The sequence below is a fragment of the Bos javanicus genome, chromosome 11 (assembly GCF_032452875.1).
Source record: "Bos javanicus breed banteng chromosome 11, ARS-OSU_banteng_1.0, whole genome shotgun sequence".
Lineage (NCBI taxonomy): Eukaryota > Metazoa > Chordata > Mammalia > Artiodactyla > Bovidae > Bos > Bos javanicus.
In genome coordinates, this window is record NC_083878.1 from 44170340 (window position 1) to 44193688 (window position 23349).

At 42.3% G+C, this 23349-nt stretch overlaps 1 protein-coding gene and 1 long non-coding RNA gene across 9 annotated transcripts in view; one reads left to right on the forward strand and one right to left on the reverse strand.

Annotated features, from left to right (window-relative positions):
• Positions 1-15125, forward strand: part of SEPTIN10 (septin 10) — a 50409-nt gene extending 35284 nt beyond the window's left edge. For 3 of the 7 annotated variants that reach the window (XM_061432507.1, XM_061432511.1, XM_061432510.1), the window contains 4 exons: positions 2357-2489; positions 11538-11725; positions 12196-12352; positions 13578-15125. In XM_061432507.1, the coding sequence (XP_061288491.1) occupies positions 2357-2489; positions 11538-11725; positions 12196-12313 (439 nt within the window). In that variant the 3' untranslated portion in view covers positions 12314-12352; positions 13578-15125. The remainder of the gene's footprint in view (positions 1-2356; positions 2490-11537; positions 11726-12195; positions 12353-13577) is intronic. The other 4 variants (XM_061432509.1, XM_061432512.1, XM_061432505.1 and 1 more) reach the window with 3 other exon arrangements.
• Positions 1-23349, reverse strand: part of LOC133257054 (uncharacterized) — a 38672-nt gene that overhangs the window by 10433 nt on the left and 4890 nt on the right. For both annotated transcript variants that reach the window (XR_009739387.1, XR_009739386.1), the window contains exon 2: positions 15192-15341. This is a non-coding gene — a long non-coding RNA (uncharacterized LOC133257054). The remainder of the gene's footprint in view (positions 1-15191; positions 15342-23349) is intronic.

Consider the following 23349-nt stretch of genomic DNA (forward strand, 5'->3'; position numbering starts at 1 on the left):
TGACAAAGTAATGTCTCTGCTTTTTAATATGCTATCTATGCTGGCCATAGCTTTTCTTCCAAGGAGCAAGTGTCTTTTAATTTCATGGCTGCAGTCACCACCTGCAGTGGTTCTGGAGCCCGCCAAAATAAAGTTCTCACTGTTTCCATTGTTTCCTCATCTGTTTGCCATGAAGTGATGGGACTGCATGCCATGATCTTAGTTTTATTAATGTTGAGTTTAAGCCAACTTTTTCACTCTCTTCTTTCACTTTCATCAAGAGGCTCTTTAGTTCTTCTTCACTTTCTGCCATAAAGGTGATGTCATCTGCATATCTGAGGTTATTGATACTTCTCCCAGAAATCTTGATTTCAGCTTGCGCTTCATCTAGCCCCGCATTTTACATGATGTACTCTGCATATAAGTTAAATAAGCAGGGTGACAGTACAGCCTTGACATACTCCTTTCCCAATCTGGAAACAGTCCATTGTTCCATGTCCAATTCTAACTGTTGCTTCTTGACCTGCATACAGATTCTCAGGAGGCAAGTCTGGTGGTCTGGTATTCCCATCTCTTGAAGAATTTTCCACAGTTTGTTGTGATCCACACAGTCAAAGGCTTCGACATAATCAATAAAGCAGAAGTATGTTTTTCTGGAACTCTCTTGCTTTTTTGATGATCCAGCAGATGTTGGCAATTTGATCTCTGGTTCCTCTGCCTTTTCTAAATCCAGCTTGAACATCTGGAAGTTCACAGTTCATGTAATGTTGAAGCCTGGCTTGGAGAATTTTGAGCATTACTTTGCTAGCGTGTGAGATGACTGCAATTGTGCAGTAGTTTGAACATTCTTTGGCTTTGCCTTTCTTTGGAATTGGAATGAAAACTGACCAATTTTCCTTAAAGGTATACAGTTCTATCCATAAAAGATTTATTTCTCTGGTTAGACAAGATTAGTAAAATTCCTAAATTTTATCACATTTTAAATCTACTTAGCTATAAAGTATTTTCATAAGCAGTAGAAATTTCTAATCACGACACACCTGTTAAAGTCAGTTTATTGTATTCCCTGTTAAACATTGGGACGTTCTCTCAGTGAGCTGCGGTGGAAGGGCTCAGCGCTTCTGCATGTGGGGAGGTCTGTGGTTCCTCTGAAATTTCACAGGCAAGAAAGGCACTTGCCATGGAGTTCCAGGAAGTCCCTGCTCTGTGGGCTACACTGGCCCTACTTCCCTGCAGTCTCTGTCATTAGATGAACATTTATGAAGAAACCGTAGTGTCAGAGAGCTCTGCTGGACAGCTGGATTACAAAGATGCTGAGCTGGTGGAAGAGAGATGCAGTTGGGGTGGGAATGCCCAGGAAGAAGTATAAACAAAGAGCCATGGAAGGGTGTGGAGGGAACAGGGGATTCCACCCAGGGAGACTAGAAGCGGATTCCTGGAGGGATAGGACTTGTAGGGCAGAGTGAGGGCAGGGCAGCAGGCAGTGGCTGGAGCAAGAGATGTGTGCCTGAAACCTGAGGAGGAGAGGTCTGTTTGCAGGATTCTGCAGTTTCTAAAGTGCTCTCGTTTTGAAGATAATATAACTAATGCAGAAGGAAAAGATAAAAGAGATCTGTGTTTTTGGTGGAAAAATCTGAGGAGTGGCAGGAAGAACAAAATGAAAGAAAGATGAACTCAAATCTTAGAGCTCAATTAGATTATTAAAACAGTGAAGGCAGAAAAGCTCAAAGACCAAGTTGGGCTGAACAGTGTGTCTGTAGAAATCAAAATAAGCCTGGACTGAGATGATGTTGGGGTCCCAGGCTGAACTCCCAGACCCTGGTGATCAGACGTGGTGACGAATAGAGGGGAGGAGTCCAGAGAAGTGGATGGAGGAACCCGTGTGGGGTGAAACGAGCACTTTTGGGAGTGCTGGCACAGCAGGGACCCACAGACAGACCCGCGCTCCCTGAAGGAGGTGGGCTCTCCCTGCCTGTGGCTCCCTGGAGGCACACACGCGGTGACAGTCATGAGGCCTAACCTGGAAGTTTGAATGTTTGCAGGTTTCTACGTCATCTTGCTAACATGCTGCTGCTGCTGCTAAGTCGCTTCAGTCATGTCCGACTCTGTGCGACCCCATAGACAGCAGCCCACCAGGCTCTGCCGTCCCTGGGATTCTCCAGGCAAGAACACTGGAGTAGGTTGCCATTTCCTTCTCCAATGCATGAAAGTGAAAAGTGAAAGTGAAGTCGCTCAGTCGTGTCCGACTCTTTGCGACCCCATGGACTGCAGCCTACCAGGCTCCTCCACCCATGGGATTTTCCAGGCAAGAGTACTGGAGTGGGGTGCCATTGCCTTCTCCATTGCTAACATGAGAGTAACACAAATAACTTTTCAGTCTTCAGGAGACCTACGAAGCCAAGAGACACGAGTTCTATGGTGAGCGCCAGAGGAAGGAAGAAGAGATGAAGCAGCTATTTGTGCAGCGCGTGAAGGAGAAAGAAGCCATCCTGAAAGAAGCTGAGAGAGAGGCAAGTGTGCTATTTGCTGTGATTTCTATTTGGGGTGTCCTATTAACCTGGGGGTCTATCTCAAGAATTAACAGGTGGTTTTGAAGACGAGCTGTTCTTTAAGAGTAGCTATTCTAACATGTAGTCTTTGGATGCAGAATTTTACCAAAAAAAAAAAAAAAAAATCACAGGCTGAAAACAAAAAATTTTGCCTTTGTGAACAAAGTGTCTTTGATTAGAAGTGGTGTATTGAGTGCTGGTAGAGGACTACATTACCAAGAAGGGTTTCAACTATCTTAACTAGGAGGCAGAGATACTTTAGCTAAGGTTTGATAAGCCCTTTTGAGTTTTGAGAGTCACTCACACTGTTGTTTGCTGGAAGTGGGTGGCTCAGAGCTGTTGAGTGTGAAGTCAGGCTTCCTGGGGGAGGTGGGTGGTCCAGGTGGCCTTTGGGTGGCCTTGGCACAGAATTATCTGCAAAGAATTTTGTTTGGTTCTCTTTAGTTTTGTTTGCTTGTGGTTCTTCAAGGACAAATTTTACCTTTACTTGAGTTAAGGTATCTTCTGTAGACTTAACTGCAATGGCTGCATCTAAGTAAATGGATTCTAAGTTAAGCTGAGGATCAAAAAGGAAGAGCTGCAAAAAAAAATTTCTGAGAGAAGACAAGAATGTTAATACAAATGAACTTGCTAATATGAGAGTTCCTGAAGAGTTATTTGTTGTTCTTGTTCAGTCACTCAGTCATGTCCAACTCTTTGAGAGCCTATGGACTACAGCACAGCAGGCTTCCCTGTCCTTCACCATCTTCCAGAGCTTGCTCAAACTTCTGTTCATTGAGTCAGTGATGCCATCCAACAATCTCATACTGTCGTCCCCTTCTCCTCCTGCCTTCAGTCTTTCCCAGCATCAGGGTCTTTTCCAGTGAGTCAACTCTTCACATCAGGTGGCCAAAGTATTGGAGCTTCAGCATCAGTCCTTCCAATGAATACTCAGGATTGATTTCTTTTAGTATTGACTGGTTTTATCTCCTTGCAGTCCAAGGGACTCTCTAGAGTCTTCTGCAACACCACAGTTCAAAAGCATCAATCCTTCGGCCCTCAGCCTTCTTTATGGTCCAACTTTCATATCCATCCATGACTACTGGAAAAACCATAGCTCTGACCATACGGACCTTTGTTGGCAAAGTAATGTCTCTGCTTTTTAATATGCTATCTAGGTTGGTTATAGCTTTTCTTCCAAGAAACAAGCGTCTTTTCATTTCACGGCTGCAGTCATCATCTGCAATGATTTTGGAGCCAAAGAAAATGAGGTCTGTCACTGTTTCCATTGTTTCCCCATCTGTTTGCCACGAAGTGATGGAACTATATGCCATGATCTTAGTTTTCTGAAGTTTTAAGAAAACTTAAAAAAGTTTCAAACCAACTTTTTCACTCTCCTCTTTCATCAAGAGGCTCTTTAGTTTTTCACTTCCTGCCATAACGGTGGTATCATCTGCATATCTGAGGTTATTGATACTTCTCCCAGCAATCTTGATTCCAGCCTTGCTTCATCCAGCCCAGCATTTCACATGATGTACTCTGCACAGAAGTTAAATAAGCAGGGTGACAATATACAGCCTTGACGTACTCCTTTCCCAGTCTGAAACCAGTCTGTTGTTCCATGTCCTGTTCTAATTGTTGCTTCTTGACCTGCATACAGGTTTCTCAGGAGTCAGGCAAGGTAGTCTGCTATTCTCATCTCTTTAAGAATTTTCCAGTTTGTTGTGATCCACACAGTCAAAGGCTTTAGTGTAGTCAATGAAGCAGATGTTTTTCTGAAATTCTCTTGCTTTTTCTATAATCCACCAGATGTTGGCAATTTGATCTCTAGTTCCTCTGCCTTTTCTAAATCCAGCTTGAACATCTGAAAGTTCAAGGTTCACATACTGTTGAAGCCTGACTTGGAGAATTTTGAGCATTACCTTTGCTAGTGTGAAAGATGACTACAATTGTGCGGTAGTTTGAACATTCTTTGGCATTGCTTTTTTTTGGGCTTGGAATGAAAACTGACCTTTTCCAGTCCTGTGGTCACTGCTGAGTTTTCCAAATTTGCTGACATATTGAATGGAGCACTTAACAGCATTATCTTTTAGGATCTGAAATAGCTCAACTGGAATTCCATCACTTCCACTAGCTTTGTTCGTAGTGATGCTTCCTAAGGCCCACTTGACTTCACATTCCAGGATGTCTGGCTCTAGGCAAGTGATCACTCCATCCATCGTGGTTATCTGGGTCATAAGATCTTTTTTGTATAGTTCTTTTGTGTATTCTTGTCACCTCTTAGTATCTTCTGCTTCTATTAGGTTCATACCGTTTCTGTCCTTTATTGTGTGCATCTTTGCATGAAATGTTCCTTTGGTATCTCTAATTTTCTTGAAGAGATCTCTAGTTTTTCCCATTCTATTGTTTTCCTCTGTTTGTTTGCACTGTTCACTTAGGAAGACTTTCTTATCTCTCCTTGCTATTCTTTGGAACTCTGCATTCAGATGGGCAAAATGATTGTCTAAGGAGGTCTTACAAATAGCTGAGTAAAGAAGAAAAGCAAAAGGCAAAGGAGAAAAGGAAAGATATACCCATCTGAATGCACAGTTATTTGTAATCAAATTATCCATGAGAACATGCATGCATGCTAAGTCATTTCAGTCATGATCAACTCTTTGCAACTCCATGGACTATTGCCCAACAGGCTCCTCTGTCCGTGGGATTCTCCAGGCAATACTGGAGTTGGCTGCCATGTCCTTCTCCAGGGTATCTTCCCGACCATCTCTTGCTTTTCCTGCACTGGCAGGCAGGTTATCGCTAATGCCACCTCGGAAGCTTAATTTAACTATACAAACCTATTATTTAAAATACTCTGATAGTACTTGCTATTTAAATAAACCCAATAGTAAGTGGTTTTATAAATTTAATAATGTACAAATATATCTTGTCTATAATTTGATCTTTATTTTCAAAAAGTTCAGACAATGGGAAAGTGAAAGTACAGGGTACCCATGTCCATCCCCACACCTAGATTTAGAATGGACATATCACCATCTTTAGAGTGTATGTTTTCCTGGCTGCCTGAAGGCTGGTGTAAACATCAAAGGCATGTCATGCATTCCTGAAGCTCAGGTGCCTTCTCCTCCATAACCATGGTACCAGTATTACACCTAAGAACAGTAATAGCAATGCCACAATCTAACCTGATCATCAGTTCATAATCAAATTTCTCCAGTCATCCCAAGATTATCTTTTGTTATTCCTTTCTATTTGGTGATTTTTTGTTTTTGAACCAGAATTCAATCTTAGGTCTAATATTGCATTTAGTGTTCTGTTTTGTGTCGTCTCTTATTCGAGAACAGTGCCTAGCTTAAAGTTATTTTGAAATACAAACATTGAGGAAGACTGTGATGAGTAGGAAACTGTGCTGGCTTTTCTTCTGATTAGCATACACTTCTCTTGTAAGAGTTTCTCTCTCATATATCATGGTTCTCAGTTTCTCCAAGGAGAAGATGTAGAAGTGGTTTACAGTTGAATTTTAATTTTTAAAAACCCCCATAAGAATATTTGGGCTTCCCTGGTGGCTCAGATGGTAAAGAATCTGCCTACAATACAGGAGACTTGGGTTCAATCCGTGGGTTGGGAAGATCCCCTGGAGGAGGGCATGGCAACCCACTCCAGTATTTATGCCTGGAGAATCCCCATGGACAGAGTACCCTGCCAGGCTACAGTCCTTGGGGTCGCAGAGTCAGATACAGCTGAGAGACTTTCACTTCACTAATTTCTTCAAAACATCTGTTAATTATTCAATAATTATCCATGAGTTACACATAATAAAGGGCTTCCCTGGTGGGTCAGATGGTAAAGAATCTGCCTGCCAATGCAGGAGACACTGATTCTATCCCTGGGTGGGGAAGATCCCCTGGAGGAGGGCATGGCAACCCACTCCAGTATTCTTACCTAGAATCCCCATGGACAGAGGAGCCTGGCAGGCTACAGTTCATGGGGTCGCAAAGATTTGGACATGACTGAGCAACTAAGCACAATTTTGCTCAAATGTGTATTACTTAAAAGTAAATTGAAAATTCAGGGTGACCAAATGGTTGAAAGAAAAAGAAGTATTATTTGTCACTAGGTGCTTTGTAGATTTTTTTTTAATGATTCAAACACTGTATTGTATTAATGATGAAGTTATGAGTTTAAAGTTGTCACAAGAGTGACAACTTATAATTATGTAAGCTTACAAATAGTAGATTAGGGACCTGTTTTATTCATATTACAATAATATTAATAAGTTCCCTCATGACCAGTTTCATCCTGCAAAGCTCGTAGGTTATCATCTATACTTTATAGAGTCAGGTCTGGTGAAGAAGGGCGTCTGGGGTCATCAGCGGTTATGTGAGTGATGATTCACTCAAGAACCATCAGGTGAGCTTCCCTGGTGGCTCAGGGACAAAGAATCTATCTGCCAATGCAGGAAACATGGGTTCCAATCCTGATCCAGGAAGCTTCCACGTGCCGAGGAACAACTAAGCCCTTGTGCCACAACTTTTGAGCCTCTGCTCTAGAGCCCATGCTCTGCAACAAGAGAAGTCACTGCAGTGAGAAGTCCTCACAGTGTAACTAGAAAGCAGACCCCGCTCGCAACTAGAGAAAAGCTCATGCAGCAAGAAAGACCCAACACAGCCAAAAATAAATAAAAATTTTAAAAAAGGACCATCAATTGAAGTTCAGATGAAGGAGGACCATATAATTTATCCTCAGTGTTCGTGCAGTTTTGCAGAGAAAGGTGGCTTTTTAGTAATGACATTGAACAATAGTGTAAACCAGGTATCTACGGGGTAAACTGGGACATTCAAAGCTAGCTCATCAGTAAGACACTGGCAGGTAACCCACAGGATTATCTAAGTCTGAATTAGCTGACCCTGTTATTAAAATACCCTTGCCAATATGGTTATAAACAAATACCTCCTAATTCACCTTATGTATACATTAGGAGGAGAAGGCAATGGCACCCCACTCCAGTACTCTTGCCTGGAAAATCCCATGGATGGAGGAGCCTGGTAGGCTCCATGGGGTCGCTAAGAGTCGGACACGACTGAGTGACTTCACTTTCACTTTTCACTTTCATGCATTGGAGAAGGAAATGGCAACCCACTCCAGTGTTCTTGCCTGGAGAATCCCAGGGACGGGGGAGCCTGATGCACTGCTGTCTATGGGGTCACACAGAGTCGGACACGACTGAAGCGACTTAGCAGTAGCAGCAGCATACATTAGGATGATTTTCATGTGGAGTATAGACTTAGCTGAAGATGCGGTGAACATTGGATAGGTAGAGCAGGGGATACACAGGACAGATGTCATGTCAAGACACTGTTTAAATGTTACCTTTTCTACATCTCTATCCACATCATTCTAGACATATAGCCCTTCTTACACCACAAGAAAAAGTACAGTATATATTTATCCTCCAAGTGAAGTATATAACCATCATTCAAATGCTGCTGCTGCTGCTGCTGAGTTGCTTCAGTCGTATCTGACTGTGTATGACTCCATAGACGGCAGCCCACCCGGCTCCCCCGTCCCTGGGATTCTCCAGGCAAGAATACTGGAGTGGGTTGCCATTTCCTTCTCCAATGCATGAAAGTGAAAAGTGAAAGTGAAGTCACTCAGTCGTGTCTGACTCTTCGAGACCCCATGGACTGCAGCCTACCAGGCTCCTCCGTCCATGGGGTTTTCCAGGCAAGAAGAGTACTGGAGTGGGTTGCCATTGCCTTCTCCCATTCAAATGCTAGTACTTCCCAATTTTATATGTTAAGTAGGCTTCCCTGGTGGCTCAGACAGCAAAGAATTCACCTGCAATACAGGAGACCTGGGTTTGATTCCTGGGTTGGGAAGATCCCCTGGAGAAGGGAATGGCAACCCACTTCAGCCATGGACAGAGGAGCCTGGCAGGCTATAATCCATGGGGTTGCAAAGAGTTGGACACAACTGAGTGACTAACACACACAAACACAGAGAATAATCTTTCCTGGTTGGGCAGTTGGCTCAGCCATCATGCCCCCACCACACAGAGCCTCACTGGAAACTGTCTTCTAACTGTAAACACCCAGTTATCTATTGGGGCTTCCCTGGTGGCTCAGACGGTAAAAAATCCACTTGCAATGTTCATGACCCAGGTTCGATCCCTGGGTCAGGAAGATCCCCCGGAGAAGGAAATGACAACCCACTTCAGTATTCTTGCCTAGAGAATCCCATGGACAGAGGACCCTGGTGGCCTACAGTCCACGGGGTCGCAAAGAGTTGTACACGACTGAGCGATTTCACTTTTCACTTAGCAACTAACACACACACATGTCTATTTCTTAATTGTTCACTTAATATTTATGCCTCTCCTGTTTCCACAATTACTGTAGATACTTTGAAGTAAACAAGTACAGCTGCACTAAAACCCAGACCTGGAGAGTCCAGAGTGAGTATATGCAGTATATATACAAGGTGTGGCTGAGCCACGGTCCTGGGTGCTTCTCAGAGACACTTCTGGGACCCCAGCAAAGTATAGAACTCAGGTCAAAGACACTGGCTAGTCTGGCAAGAAAGGAATGTTGTTTCTGGTATTCACTTTTAAAAATAGATACTTTAAAAAGGTCACTGCACAGCAGAATGTACGATGTCCTCAGAAGCTCCTTTGTACAAGAGACAGCAGTGTACCATGTGGCCACAGACGCTTCAGAACATCATTGAGTAGTTTCAACAGCACAGAAGGTCTCCTGCTTTTAACTTTTCAAGTATTTGAAAATGTGTCTGAATTAAAGGCCTTGTAGTGAAAAGTGGTACCACAAGTCAGTGCTTCATATATGTGGAGTGGACTGTCGCTGCCAAAAGCTGTGAACTCCATGTAATGTAAATAATAGTCAGATTCTGCCTACCCCCTTTTCTAGGCCATTTTTGTCTTTACAGTTTTCCTGGAATTTCTCGTCAACCTCATGAATGACATGTGAAGTACTCTACAGCTTTTCAGAATATTTAAAGTATGTACCCTCCATTTAAGGAATCAGAGATTGGATTCTACTCACATAATATATAATAAACCTGCCCTGTAGCCTCCCTTTCCAAGCATTACCCTCCCTTCTGCTCTTCTTCCCAATTCATGAGGGTGCACACATGCTCAGAGAGCTGCCACTCCACCAACTCTTTATAACTTTTTAAATTAATTTAATTGAAGGATAATTACAATATTGTGGTGGTTTTTGCCATACATTGACATGAATCAGCCATGGGTGCCCATGTGTCCCCCCGTCCTGAACCCCCCTCCTTCCCCACCCTATCCCTCTGGGTTGTCCCAGAGCACCAGCTTTGAATGCCCTGCTTCATGCACTGAATTTGCACTGGTCGTCTATTTTACATATTTTACATGTTTCAATGCTATTCTCTCAAATCATCCCACTCTTGCTTTCTCCCACATAGTCCAAAAATCTGTTCTTTACATCTTTGACTCTTGCTGCCTTGCATATAGGATCATTGTTACCTTCTAAATTCCATATATGTTAATATACAGTATCTGTTTCTCTTTCTAACTTACTTCACTCTATATAATAGGCTCCAGTTTCATCCACCTCATTAGAACTGACTCAAATGCATTCTTTTTTATAGCTGAGTAATATTCCATTGTGTATATGTACCACAACTTCATTATCCATTCATCTGCCGATGGACACCTAGGTTGCTTCCATGTCCTAGCTATATGTAATATATATATATATATATAAAGGCACATGCAGATGCTAAGGTGCTGATCTCTCTGAAAGTGACAGTCTCAGGAATACAAGAGTCTTTGGGCCTCACCTCACCTGTTCAACACTATTCTGTCTCTGTCTAAACTCTTCTGTGAGGTTTGCTGGCTCAGTAGATAGCTGCTCTGTATCCAGAACATCGAATTTTATTAGGAAGCAGCGTAGCTCTCTGCTGTCTCTGCCCTCAGCCTCTAGTTTTTAGCAAAGTATTTCCTCAATGATCATATGCCATCTTTTCTATAAACCAAGTCCTACTTTTTGTATACACATTAGGTTGCTGCCCAGAGCTAAAAATAATAATAGAAAATGAAACCAGACCCAGGAATCCCCCCAAAAAAGTGACTTTTTGATGCAGATTCTAGATGCTGTGCTTGTATTCTTGGCACACAGCTGATTCATAAGGAACCTGCTAAAGTCCCTAGATTTTTTTTTCAGATAAACAACAATTAAACCAGGGAAATCTGAAATCTCTAAACTTTGGCAAAACTCATTTTAATGACTGCATCGAGTATATTTAGCATAAATGAATTTTAAAGTGTTATTTCTCTTAGAGACAAAGTTTTTTTTCCCTCAATTATGGTGTAGATCCTACTACGGTGAGGGCAGCTAACCCTTAAACCACTGGGGAGTGAGCTGCGTAAGCCCATTTATAGGTGGGTGTTTTCACTTACTAAGTCCACAAGACTGCGCCATCCACACTCAGCTGAATCAGATACAGAGCTGACTGTGACACACATCTTCAACAGTGTTTGATTTAATTTTCAAGAAGGTGAATGACTGTGGAAAAACACTACAGATTTGTAAGGTTCTTGATTTAAACTGACACTGCTTTCCACACAGGTTCACCAGTGTAACCAACAGCTATTTCACTAGTACATGGTAAATTTATTTGGAAAAGATGGACTTTTTCCCCTATTTCTGAAAACTCGATTCTCTAATTTATGTCCCACACTTTTATTAATAACAGTTTTAGAAACTTTATTTGAAGAGGCTTTTTGGTGAAAATGTGTAGAGCAACTAAAGGGAAACTCTAAGAAGAGGTCAAATGTTTAAAAAACTGAGGTTTGTGAGGCTGTTTTTGTTTTGCTTGTGCGTTTTTGCATGGGAGCTCATGTCAGTTACTGTTAAAGCAGTTCCATGTGTGAACATCTGCCTGGCTGCTGTGCAGGCAGCCTGAGCAGGGCTGCAGCGCCAAGAGGCGCAGGTGTGTGCTGCCACACAACATCCTCAGCAGGAATCTCACTTGGCTTCACAGCTCCAGGCCAAGTTTGAACACCTTAAACGAGTCCACCAAGAGGAGAAGCTGAGGCTGGAAGAGAAGAGAAGACTTCTGGAAGAAGAAATCATGGCTTTCTCCAAGAAGAAAGCTACTTCTGAGATATACCAGAACCAGACCTTTATGACCCCAGGCAGCAACCTGAGGAAGGACAAGGACCGCAAGAAGTAAGCCCTTCCCCTGGTCTGACCCCTCCAGCCTCAGTGCCCCCTCTTCATGGCTCTTTGCCCTGTCTCCTTATTCCCCTCTGTCTCCTGCACTGAAACAAAAAGCTCCTTGAGAGCAGAGCCCTGGTCCCTCCTGGTGTGCGGATTCCCCAGCAGATAGAAGGGCACCTGCCACGTGTCTAGTGCTCTGTACACATCTGAGTGAATGTTTGCATGAATGTGTGACTGAACACAACACAAATTTGCCAAAACGTGTGAGGGTCTGTGACCTGAGGGCACTGTCCACTCCAGGACATGTCTAGTAACCACTGACCTGTCAGTTCTGTCGACTTTCATGCCTGACAGAAGCTATATACTTTCCTGGGGAAATTAGAGACATAAGAAAATACTTGATAAAAAATTAATTCTTAGGTTTACTTCTTTTAAACAAATTCCGCTAATGATTTTGTGAGAATTTTTATTTTAATAAGGGAACCAGGCTATCGATTGGAACTCCTGTGCTTTGATGTCAGAGCTTGTGAAACGATTGGTGGACGTAAAGATGCAGAGGAAGGTAGAGAGGGACCCCGTGCGCCAGGGCGGCCTTGATAACAGGTGGAGGATGGCGCCAAGGCTTGTAGATCTGGGGTATGTGTTAAAATCAGTGTAACCAAAGTCTTAGAAAATAAGGTGGTTTTCCCTCCTTTGTATTTTTTTTACTGTATTTCTCCCCCTTGAATGTCCTCCTCACTTTGCCTATTTGCACGCTCTGCTGAGCATCCAGCCCGCCTTGTGGCAGCTCAGATTCTCCTGGGCCTCACAAGGCAGTCCTCGGGTTTCTTTTATCACCACGTTGTATTTCAAACCGGTATTGTCAGAATTCTTTATAAGTCACCTTCAAAAAGTTAGGAAAATATAACATTGCCTGTGATAGCTTTCCATTTTTGAACTATGGAGAGTTAAATCCATTTAATTGGCCTGTGGATGTTAGGTTTGTGGGAAGAAGGAATTCTCATGTATAATCTTTTAACATAAGCTCTTCCAGGGAGTGGATCTGTTTTGTTGGCTGATGTATCCACCCTCAGTTCCTAGAACAGTGCCTGATGCAAAAAAGGCATGCAGTTATTTGTGAAAAAAAAAAATGAATACACTGAATTTAAAAAAATAAACCACCCCATTATCTGTGGGGGACTGGTTCCAGGAAGACACCAAAATCCACTGCTGCTCAAGTCCCTCATATCAAATGCATAGTTTCTGCACAGAACCTATGCACATTCTCCTGTACGTATTAAATCATTTCCAGGTTTTTTCTAACACCTAATACAATGCAAATAGAATATAAGTGCTAGGTAGACACTCGCCAGCAAGTGGCACATTCAGGTTTGGTTTTTTGGAACTTTCTGGAATTTTTTTCCCAAATACTTTCGATCCTCAGTCAGTTGAATCCTCAGATGTGGAACCCCCAGATCCAGAGGGCCAACTGTTTACATATAATTTATGACTTCTTTTCAATGTGTCTTGAATTATAAAACTAAGGGGTCGTTCACCTTCTCATCATCTCGACTTAGTCCGGTTTTACTAGACTAGTCTAGTCTAGTCTTACTAGACTTGGACTCCCCCATTTCATTCCATACTTGAAAAATAAGGTATGGGCTGCTGTTCGCAAAATCAGGGCCAAGCCCACAGTTTACGAGCTCAGAAAAATTTACCCTCAAGAAATGTTGGTGTTTGTTTTTTCTTTTCCAGAGTCCCACAGCTAGATGTCCTATCATATACTAGACGTGTATCTGTAAAAACTTTGTAAAAGAAGTGATTTTTATTTCCTATATGGTTTTCTATTGTACCAAACAAAAGGTTTTTTTTCTCTTTCCAGCTCCAATTTTATGTAAAACAAAGGTTCCAGATCACAGAAGGTCATCACAAGCAAAAGCTATTAAAATGTTAGAATTATGCTTTGATTTTCTTGCTGTTTTTATTTGATGTATCACTTATGCTGTACTACTTATTCTTTATCTGGCAAATGGCCACAGTTACTGCCATTTATGGGAAAATACTTTTAAGTATGAGGTCAATATATAAGCCAGACTGGATGGTATTACTTATTCACTGTTAGTAGTTTAAGATAAGTTTGTGATGAATTGAGATAATTTCCCCTGCTGCCCACTGCCTGTCACTATACTGTGACAAGAGTGTCTGTTGTTGGCTTTGAAAATACAGGACTCATATATATTAGGCTCTGATTGCATATATATTCCAAGATGAATCTTTTGTGTACATACCAAAGGTATGTAAAGGTAAACTTTGGGGAATATGTTTTAAAATGTATTATGTACCTGAAACTCCAGCAGCTCAAAACTTTTAAAGTTTTGATATAATTATCCAGTTGGAAACATGATCCTAAGCTTTTGTATCAGATTACATAATATGTGCTTCAGCATTGTGGTCCATGTGTTGTTGTGATATGTTTAAGAGCAGAAACACTCAGGTAAATAAGCCCTTTTCTAGTGCTAAGTAACTTTAGAACTGGGTGTCTTCACACTGTGTGCATTAGTCTGTATTACATAATTGTTTAAAACTGTCTTCTAGGGTAAATAAAGTTATATCATCTTACTAAAAATATTTCTTAAGAAAATAAGCTATGAACATCTGAATATTAAAGATAAAAATTTAGGTAATTCATATTGTAAAGGATATTTGAATTCAGTGCCTTAGCATTTGCAGAACAATTTAATGGTTTCTAACTTTTTCTTAACATTCATTAAGTTTTCACTTTTTGTACCTGAATATTCTAAATGAAACTGATATTTACTCTTGACAAATAAAATGTATCTACATATTTACTAAACTGTGTTTAAATCACCTTAACTTTTCTTTTTGCATATTGATCTTAAACACTTTATCAGAACTAGTTAATTATATGTTTGAGTTATTTTAAAACAGGGGTGGATGATCAGTACTTCTCAGACAACAGAGTGTTTTACATGGCACATGTCAGATTCTGAGCAGTGTATTTTTCACGAATTTCTGTTTAAGTCGCAAAAGAAACCTTTCCTTTTGTAGCACAGCTTATCCGGACCAACACTTTAAATTCCATTTTTTAATCTAAAGTTCACAAATGTCTCTTAGCCCTTTAGAACTTTAGTAACATAAGTTATAAGTATCACAGAAAAAGCTCTGCACTTTTTTCTCAGGATCAGTAATGCCCAGCCTCTGGAAGGTGGGAGCAGGAGAGCCGGTGAGTCCTCGCAGGCAGGTAGCCTGGCCTCCCGAGCCCGGCCAGTGCTGCAGCGCTGAGCCTTAGCCCAGGAGCGACGCGGCAAGCTCAGTGACCTGACGCGAGCGGGGGTTGTTCGTAGCCTATTATATCAAACTGTGTATAAACAGCTATCCTGAACCATAATAAAGTTACTTTTAAGTGCCAGAGTGGTTGTTGGCATGTTACAAAAAGTTATTCAAGTTCCTAGTTGAAAAGATCATGGACACCTACCTCAGACCCTGGGCTGAACAGAAGGGCTGGCGCCTGTGCTGCGGGTGACGCTGCTGTGAAGGAGGCTCACCACATGTGCATGCCCACAGTGCGAGTCCTGTACTTGCTTCATGTATCTGCGACTCCATGTAAGATTCTACTTTAGAAGAGCTGCATGGCAAAGAAAAAATATTGTTTAAACAACTGCAGTACAGGCAGACCTCAGAGACAGTGCAGGCTCAGATCCAGACCACCTATCCAATATAGTGAGTATTAAAATAAAGTAAGTCACATGAACTGTTTTTGGAGTGCATACAAAAGCTATGTTTACACTGTGCAGTATTCTTGTGAAGTGTGCAGCAGCTTATATCTAAGAAAACGAATACACATACCTTAGTTAATACTCAGTTGCTAAAAAATGCTAACCATCCCGAGCCCTCAGCAAGTTGTGGTAGTAACATTAAGATCTCTGATTACAGATCATCATAACAAATATAATAAGTTTGAAACACTATGAGAATTATCAAAATGTGACAGAGACAGAAAGTGAGCAAATGCTGTGGGAAAATGGCACCGACACACCTGCTTGACGAAGGGCTGCCACATGCCTTCAGTGTGTAAAGAACACACACCTGCACAATACAGCGAGGTCTGCCTGGATGAAGCTCAGCTTCTCACAAAGCATATTAGTTCTCCAAGGTTACAGAGTGAGGTATTATCCACTGATGCTTGAAGCAATAAATTTCAGGGAATAAAATAAAGCCGCTGCTGCTGCTGCTAAGTCACTTCAGTCGTGTCCGACTCTGTGCAACCCCATAGACGGCAGCCCACCAGGCTCCCCCTGTCCCTGGAATTTGCCAGGCAAGAACACTGGAGTGGGTTGCCATTTCCTTCTCCAGTGCATGAAAGTGAAAAGTGAAAGTGAAGTTGCTCAGTCGTGTCCCACCCTCAGCGACCCTTTGGACTGCTAGACCTGTTTTATTATTTTTTTTATAAAGCATTTGAAACATAATTGTCTTTGACTGCCAACCACTAACCTTCGTACCAAGGACTGCATTTTTAAGTTCTTTCACACAGATTCTGATTCTAGGTTCCAAGCATCATGTGGAAGATTACTACCCCTATCTGGAAGATGAACTGTTTTAAGTCCTGTTTTCCTATTTGGACAGGAAATGGGGGCACAAACTGATGAGGCCCCTATGGAGCAGCCTCTCTCAGAAAGGCTCCTGCCCAGGGAGCACAGGAAAGCACCGAGGTGACTGGCCTTGAAGGACTGAAGCAGCTTCAGATGTAGGAGGGGAAGAAGGTGACCTGGGTACAGGGAAGCCTGGGCACCCCGGGAAGCAGCTCGATGTGAACAGAGGATCGGGGAAACATGAGGGGCAGGATGTGAGTGAGGGTGGGGGTTTAGAAGGAGGCAGGGAACAGACAAGGAGTTCATAAACCTAACCCATTGAGCAGGAGGAGTCACGGAGAGGTCTGACTTGCATAGTCAGATACTCATCCAGAGTAGAGGGAAAGGTGTGATAAGGGATGAGCCAGGCCATGGGCAAGAAAACTCAGACTGAAGCCCAGGCCAGTAGTTCCTACCACAGCATGCACAGGAGAATAATCAGGTAGTGTTTAAATAACACTGAGGCAGAAAGGAATATATAGTAAAAAAAAAAAAAAAAAAAAAAAGGCATGGATCAACCTAAATGAATAATGGCTATGTAAAACCCTGAAAATGTCCTCTGGAGCTAGAAATACAGAGGGAACTAAAGTTCAAGACTTCAGTGGCATGCCAGTTGAGAGTGGGATGAATGGAGTAGGAGGGCCTTGTGTTAACTGGGAGCAGGTAGAGATCCCCGTGCACCGTAACTGAGAGGCAGGAAGAGCACATAAGTGTGGTGACAAAGTGCCTTTCCAGCCAGCAAAAGGAAAACTAGCCTGATAAATGATAACCCAGAAGGAAACAAGGAAATAAAACAGATATGACAGTCAAAAAGCATTTAGTAATATGGTAGATTTAGGCCCAAACCAGTAATCACAATAAATTTTTTTTTAGGCAAAAGTTTTTTAAAATCAGCTATGTCACTTTACAAGAAAGGATTAAAGTTTTCCATCCTGACAGGTAAAGGTACATCATGTGCATTCAACCAAAAGCTGCTGTGCAACTGTGCTGTGCTGTTCTTAATTACTCAGTTGTGTCTGACTGTGACCCCATGGACTGTAGCCCGCTGGGCTCCTCTGGCCACGGGGATCCTCCAGGCAAGAATACTGCAGTGGGTTGCCAGGCCCTCCTCGCTATTCAGCTATATTCTCTATAGAAGGCATCACTTCTGTAGGATGAAGACAGCCTTGCTGGGGGGCAACCTGGCCTCAGGAGCAGGAAGAAACCAACAGCTGGTGCAGGTGCCTCAGGTCTGCAGTGTGTGGGGATGATGTGGCTACAGAAGTCTGTAAAACTCATGCAACCTAACACCTTAACAATGAAGCCTAATAACATTCTGAGAAAGGACAGAATAATCTAATCTCATATATGAGCAAAGATGCAAAAATCCTGAACAGGTTACTAACAAACTAAATCCAGAAAAATGTATTTAAAGAGACAGTTCCCAATATCCAGGAATGCAATGATGTTTTAACAGTAGGAAATTAACCAGTGTAACTCAAAGCATGAACATTAAAAATCATATGGTCATCCCTGTAGAATCAGAAAATATTGATAAAATGTAGCATCTTCAATATTTTTTAAAAAGATTCTTAAAACACTGAATAGAAGGAAACTTCCTCAATTTGATAAAGGGTACCCACAAACAGCAACCCAGAGTAGGCATCACACTTTAAGGCTGGAGGCAAGGAAGAGTGGCAAGACCATCCCTTCTGTTAGACACATCACTGGAGCCAGCAGTCACCTCTGGAGGCAAAAAATTAAGATGATCTCAGTTCTCACAGGTGACACGGCTCTGTCTGCAGCGAGTCCACCTGAAGCAGTGGTCAGAGCACTGAGCACTGGGGTCAGGAGTCCACAGGGTCGTGGGCACAGATGCCCACCTGATGACTGAATGCGGCTGGCCACTGGGCAGGCTCAGTGCCTGACACTCTGTTCTCACTAAGCAGAGTCTCAGCTCTTGAAGCTGGGTCCTCAGCTCTGTCCCGCCTACTCTGTATGGCCTCGACAACTGCCCTTCATTAACTGGCTTGTGCTCAGGTTCTGCTGCCCCCAGGCCTGTCCAACTGTGGTTCAAAGTCAAGGTCCTCCACAAGGCCAACTTGATCTTGGGTGCCTGTACATGGCCTGTGCCTCTGTGAGGGAATCCCAAGCAGTCTGCTTTAATTCCTGCCTGTGGGGAAATTGTCACTTGTGTGGGCAGAGTCACCACAGGCTGGGGTCACCCACCACAGAGCCACGTGGTCCCAGACCTTCAGTTCTCCTGCCCGGGCTCCCAGGGAAGAGCTGACCAAACAAGTAAACCACCCCAGGGCACCGCCCACTGCACGGCCCCTCATGGCTTTCTACAGCTGCTCCTTCTGGGGCCTCCCACTCCCAGTAGCTCTCGAGACTCTTGGGCTCCTCTTTGAACTTTGGGAAGCAAGCAGTCTGTGCTGCTGCCCCACCAGACGGATCAGCAAAGAGGGTGAGGTGAGGTCCAGGGAAGAGAGACCTGCGCTCATGGAGGTGAACAGGAGTCAGAGTCTGGTCTGACCTGTCTCCTCCTGTGATGGTGGCCATGCTGGGCAAAGGAAACCTGGCACTTCTGAGTCTTTCCAAGTGAACAGTGAAGCTTTCTGTCCACAATACTTGTCTCTGAACGTCTTATGCATCAACACAGGCTGCTGCACAGAAAGAACGTCTCCAGGAAGCAGTGGGCTGAGGGTCACGTTCCTGGGCATCAGGAAATAGCTTATCAAGTCCCTCATGTCAGAGAACAGGAGCGGAAGGCAGGCAGCCTCTGAATCAAAGCCAGGGCCTGCCCCAGATTTCGTTTTCACTCCCCTTTCCCTATTTCCCTGCGGAATTGTTGACTACAGTGTTTAAGATGTTACTCCACACGGGAAAAATACTAGCTTTAAAAAGATGCTTGCAAAGAAGAAATACAGATGGTTAATAAACACATGAAAAGATGCTCAACATCATTCATTACAGAAATGCAAATCAAAACTACCACAAGGTATCATCTCATGCTGGTCAGAATGGCCACCATCAAAAAGTCTATAAACAATAAATGTGGGAGAGGGTGTGGAGAAAAGGGCACCTTCTTACACTGTTGGTTAGAATGCAAACTGGTACAGCCACTATGGATAACAGTGTGGAGATTCCTTAAAAAACTGGAAATGGAACTGCCATATGAGCCAGCAATCACACTGCTGGGCATACACATCAAGGAAACTAGAATTGAAAGAGACACATGTACCCCAATGTTCACTGCAGCACTATTTACAACATCTAGGACATGAAAGCAACCTAGACGTCCATCGGCAGACAAATGGGTAAGGAAGCTGTGGTATATATACACAATGAAATATTACTCAACTATAAAAAAAGAATGCATTTGAGTCAGTTCTAATGAGGTGGATGAAACTGGAGCCTATTACATACAGCGAAAGTAAGTCAAATAGAAACATTAATACAATATATTAATGCATATATATGGAATTTAGAAAGATGGTAATGACGACACTATATGCAAGGCAGCAAAACAGACACAGATGTAAAGAATAGACTTTTAGACTATGTCAGAGAAGGCAAGGGAGGATGATTTGAGAGAATGGCACTGAAACATGTATATTACTGTATGTAAAATAGGTGACCAGTGCAAGTTCAATGCATGAAGGAGGGCACCCAAAGCTGGTGCTCTGGGACAACCCAGAGGGATGGAATGGGATGGGAAGGAAGGTGGGAGGGGGGTTCGGGATGGGGGGACACATGTGCACCCATGGCTGATTCATGTCAATGTATGGCAAAACCCACCACAATATTGTAAAGTAAAAAGCCTCCAATTAAAATAAATTAACTAATTAAACAAAAAAAGATGCCTGAAGAAGGAAAGATCTTTGACACTCCAAGGAGTCTGAATGGTGGTGTTACCGAGTTCGCACTCATCCTGCTCTTAATACAACGGGTCAATAAATCAAGAGACGAGTTGTTGGGACAAGGAGTAGTGACTTTATCTGGAAAGCCAGCACACTGAGAAGACGGTGGGCTTGTGCCCCAAAGAACCATCTTGCCTGAGTTAGAATGCAGGCCCCTTTCATACCAAAGGGGAGGGAATAAAGTCAGACACTTCCAGATTCCCATCAGCCTCCAGAGGGAACATGTGAATTTCATCCTCCTATAGTCACTCACATGTAGGCCTGGTCAGGAGGGTTCCTGGAAGGTATTTTAGCTTACTGCTCATTACCTGGGAGGTGGGGTTCCCAGAGATGGGCCATTATGTAGAATTTAGGGCTTATAGTGAACATCTCTTTAGTGACTAACATAGAATACAAGTTAATTCTATTAAGAGGTTTTTCCCTATTACTAGAGAAACTAGGTTAAGAATAAACAAAGATCTCATCAAGAACAATGCCAACCAACAGACAATACCTTTTCAAATGCTAAATGAAAAAAAGAACCTAGAATTCCATGCCAGTAGAAATATCTTTCAAAAATATAGGCAAAAGAGAGATATTAAGACAAGCAACAGCTGAAAAATTTCACCACTAACACACCTGGATGACATGAAATGTTAAAGGGGGTGATTCAGGCAGAGGGAAAATGACACCTAAAGGAAATTCAAATTTACACAAAGTAACTGGAAATGGTAAATACATAACTTAAAAGCTTTTTTTCTAGTTTAAAAAGTGCTTTGATATCATACTACTATGTATAAAATAGATAACCAACAAAGACCTACCATAAAGCACAAGGAACTATACTCAATATTTTGTAATATAAAGAAAAAGAATCTGAAAAAACAGATATAATTGTATCTCTGAATCACTTTGCTGTACACCTAAAACACACACAATACTGTAAACCAACTATATACTTCAATATAAAAATATTTTAAACTGCTTTAAGATAATCAGTTGTTTAAAGCAAAATCAAAACAGACTATGGGCTTTTGTAACACATACAGAAGGAAAACACGAAAACAGCAGCCTGGAGACTGAGGGCAGAATTGGCATATCTGAATAATAAAAATGCTCACAAAACAAGTGAAGAGGCATAATGTGTATCTTTAACACAAGAATGACTTATCAATGATAACTAAATATACATATTGTAAACCCAAAGCAATCACAAAATTTCAAAACAAAAGTATGCCTGGAGTCAAAAAGGAAATAAAATTCCTTTTTATTTTAGGAAAACAGAAAAATAACAAGTCCAAAGCAGAAAGAGGGAGAAAAAAGAAATAATGAATGGGTGAAAAACAATAGCAAGATTGTAGACTTAAATCTGATTACATTGTTGCGACCAGTCAGAACACTCCAATGTTAACAGGCAGAGACTGTCAGGTTGGATTTTAGAAGTAAAATACAGTTATACACTGTCTACTAAAACACTACTTTAAATATGAAGACAGAGTAAAAGGATGGAAAAATACATCTCCCGAAAACATGAATGAGACAAAAACTAAAACGGCAGCATAACCAAAGGGGTTAGTCGCTCAGTCGTGTCCAGCTCTTTGTAACCCCTGGACTGTAGCTCGCCAGGCTCCTCTGTCCATGGAATTCTCCAGGCAAGAATACTGCTGTAGGTTACCATTTCCTCCTCCAGGGAGCTTCCCATCCTGGAGATGGAACCCAGGTCTCCTGCATTGCAGCCAGATTCTTTATCCTCTGAGCCACCAGTGGGAGCATAACCAAGACAAAGTCAATTCAGAACAAGGACCTGCATAGGGATAGGGATAAAGGGGTCATTTCTGAATGATAATGGGGCCGATTTACCAGGAGAATCTATCGACCATGTGTCTTTGCACCTAATAACTAAGTAAAAGTACCTGAAGAAAAAACTGACAGAACTTGAGACCTACAGATACCACAGAGGTTAAAAGAATAAGCCCACCCTGTGACAGGAAATGCCAACAAGGTTCTCTCAGTAATTGATACAACAAAAATCTACAAAGCTCAAGAAAACTTAAACAACGCTATCAATCAGTTTGATCTAATGGACATTTAGAGGTCACTCCAACCCCCAGGAGAGGACACACATTCTCTTCAAGGGCACACAGCACATTCACACAGAAGATTTTTTACCATAAGATCAGCCTCAATGAATAAACATAAGAGGGCTGAAACTGTGTAAAGTATGTTCTCTGACCACAATGGAATTAAACTAGCAATCAGTAATGGAAAGAATACCCAGGAAAATACTAAATATTCAGAAATTAAATAATACACTTCAAAAAAAACCTACAGCTCAAAAAGAGGCAAATTTACAAAATATTTTTAACTTAATAAACACCACACACACACACAAGAAAATCATGCAATGAAGCTGAAGCATGTGACCATGTTTGATGCAGGGTCTGTGAAAAGGTCAGTCAGTCACTGAGATGTGTCCAACTCTCTGCAACTCCATGGACTGCAGCACACCAGGCTTCCCTGTCCATCACCAACTCCCGGAGCTTGCTCAGACTCATGTCCATCAAGTCAGTGATGCCATTCAACCATCTCATCCTGTCATCCCCTTCTCCTCCTGCCTTCAATCTTCCCCAGCATCAGGGTCTTTATCAATGAGTCAGTTTTTCGCATCAGGTGGCCAAAGTATTGGAGTTTCAGCTTCAGCCATTAGTCCTTCCAATGAATATTCAGGACTGATTTCCTTGAGGATTGACTAGTTTGATCTCCTTGCAGTCTAAGGGATTCTCAAGATTCAAGAGTCTTCTCCAACACCACAATTCAAAAGCATCAATTCTTCCGCACTCAGCTTTCTTTATGGTCCAACTCTCACATCTATACATGACTACTGGAAAAACTACAGCTTTGACTAGACGGACCTTTGTTGGTAATGTCTCTATAAAGTGGTAAGTGAGGTAAATGAGGTCATATGGGTAGCCTGTAATCCAACAGGAAGAGATCGAGACACAGGCGCCCTGAGGGAGCCATGTGAAGACCCAAGGAGGGGACGGTAGTCCACACAACCAAGGAGAGAGGCCTCAGGAGGAACCAGTCCTGCTGACACCTTGATATCAGACCTTCAGCCTCCAGA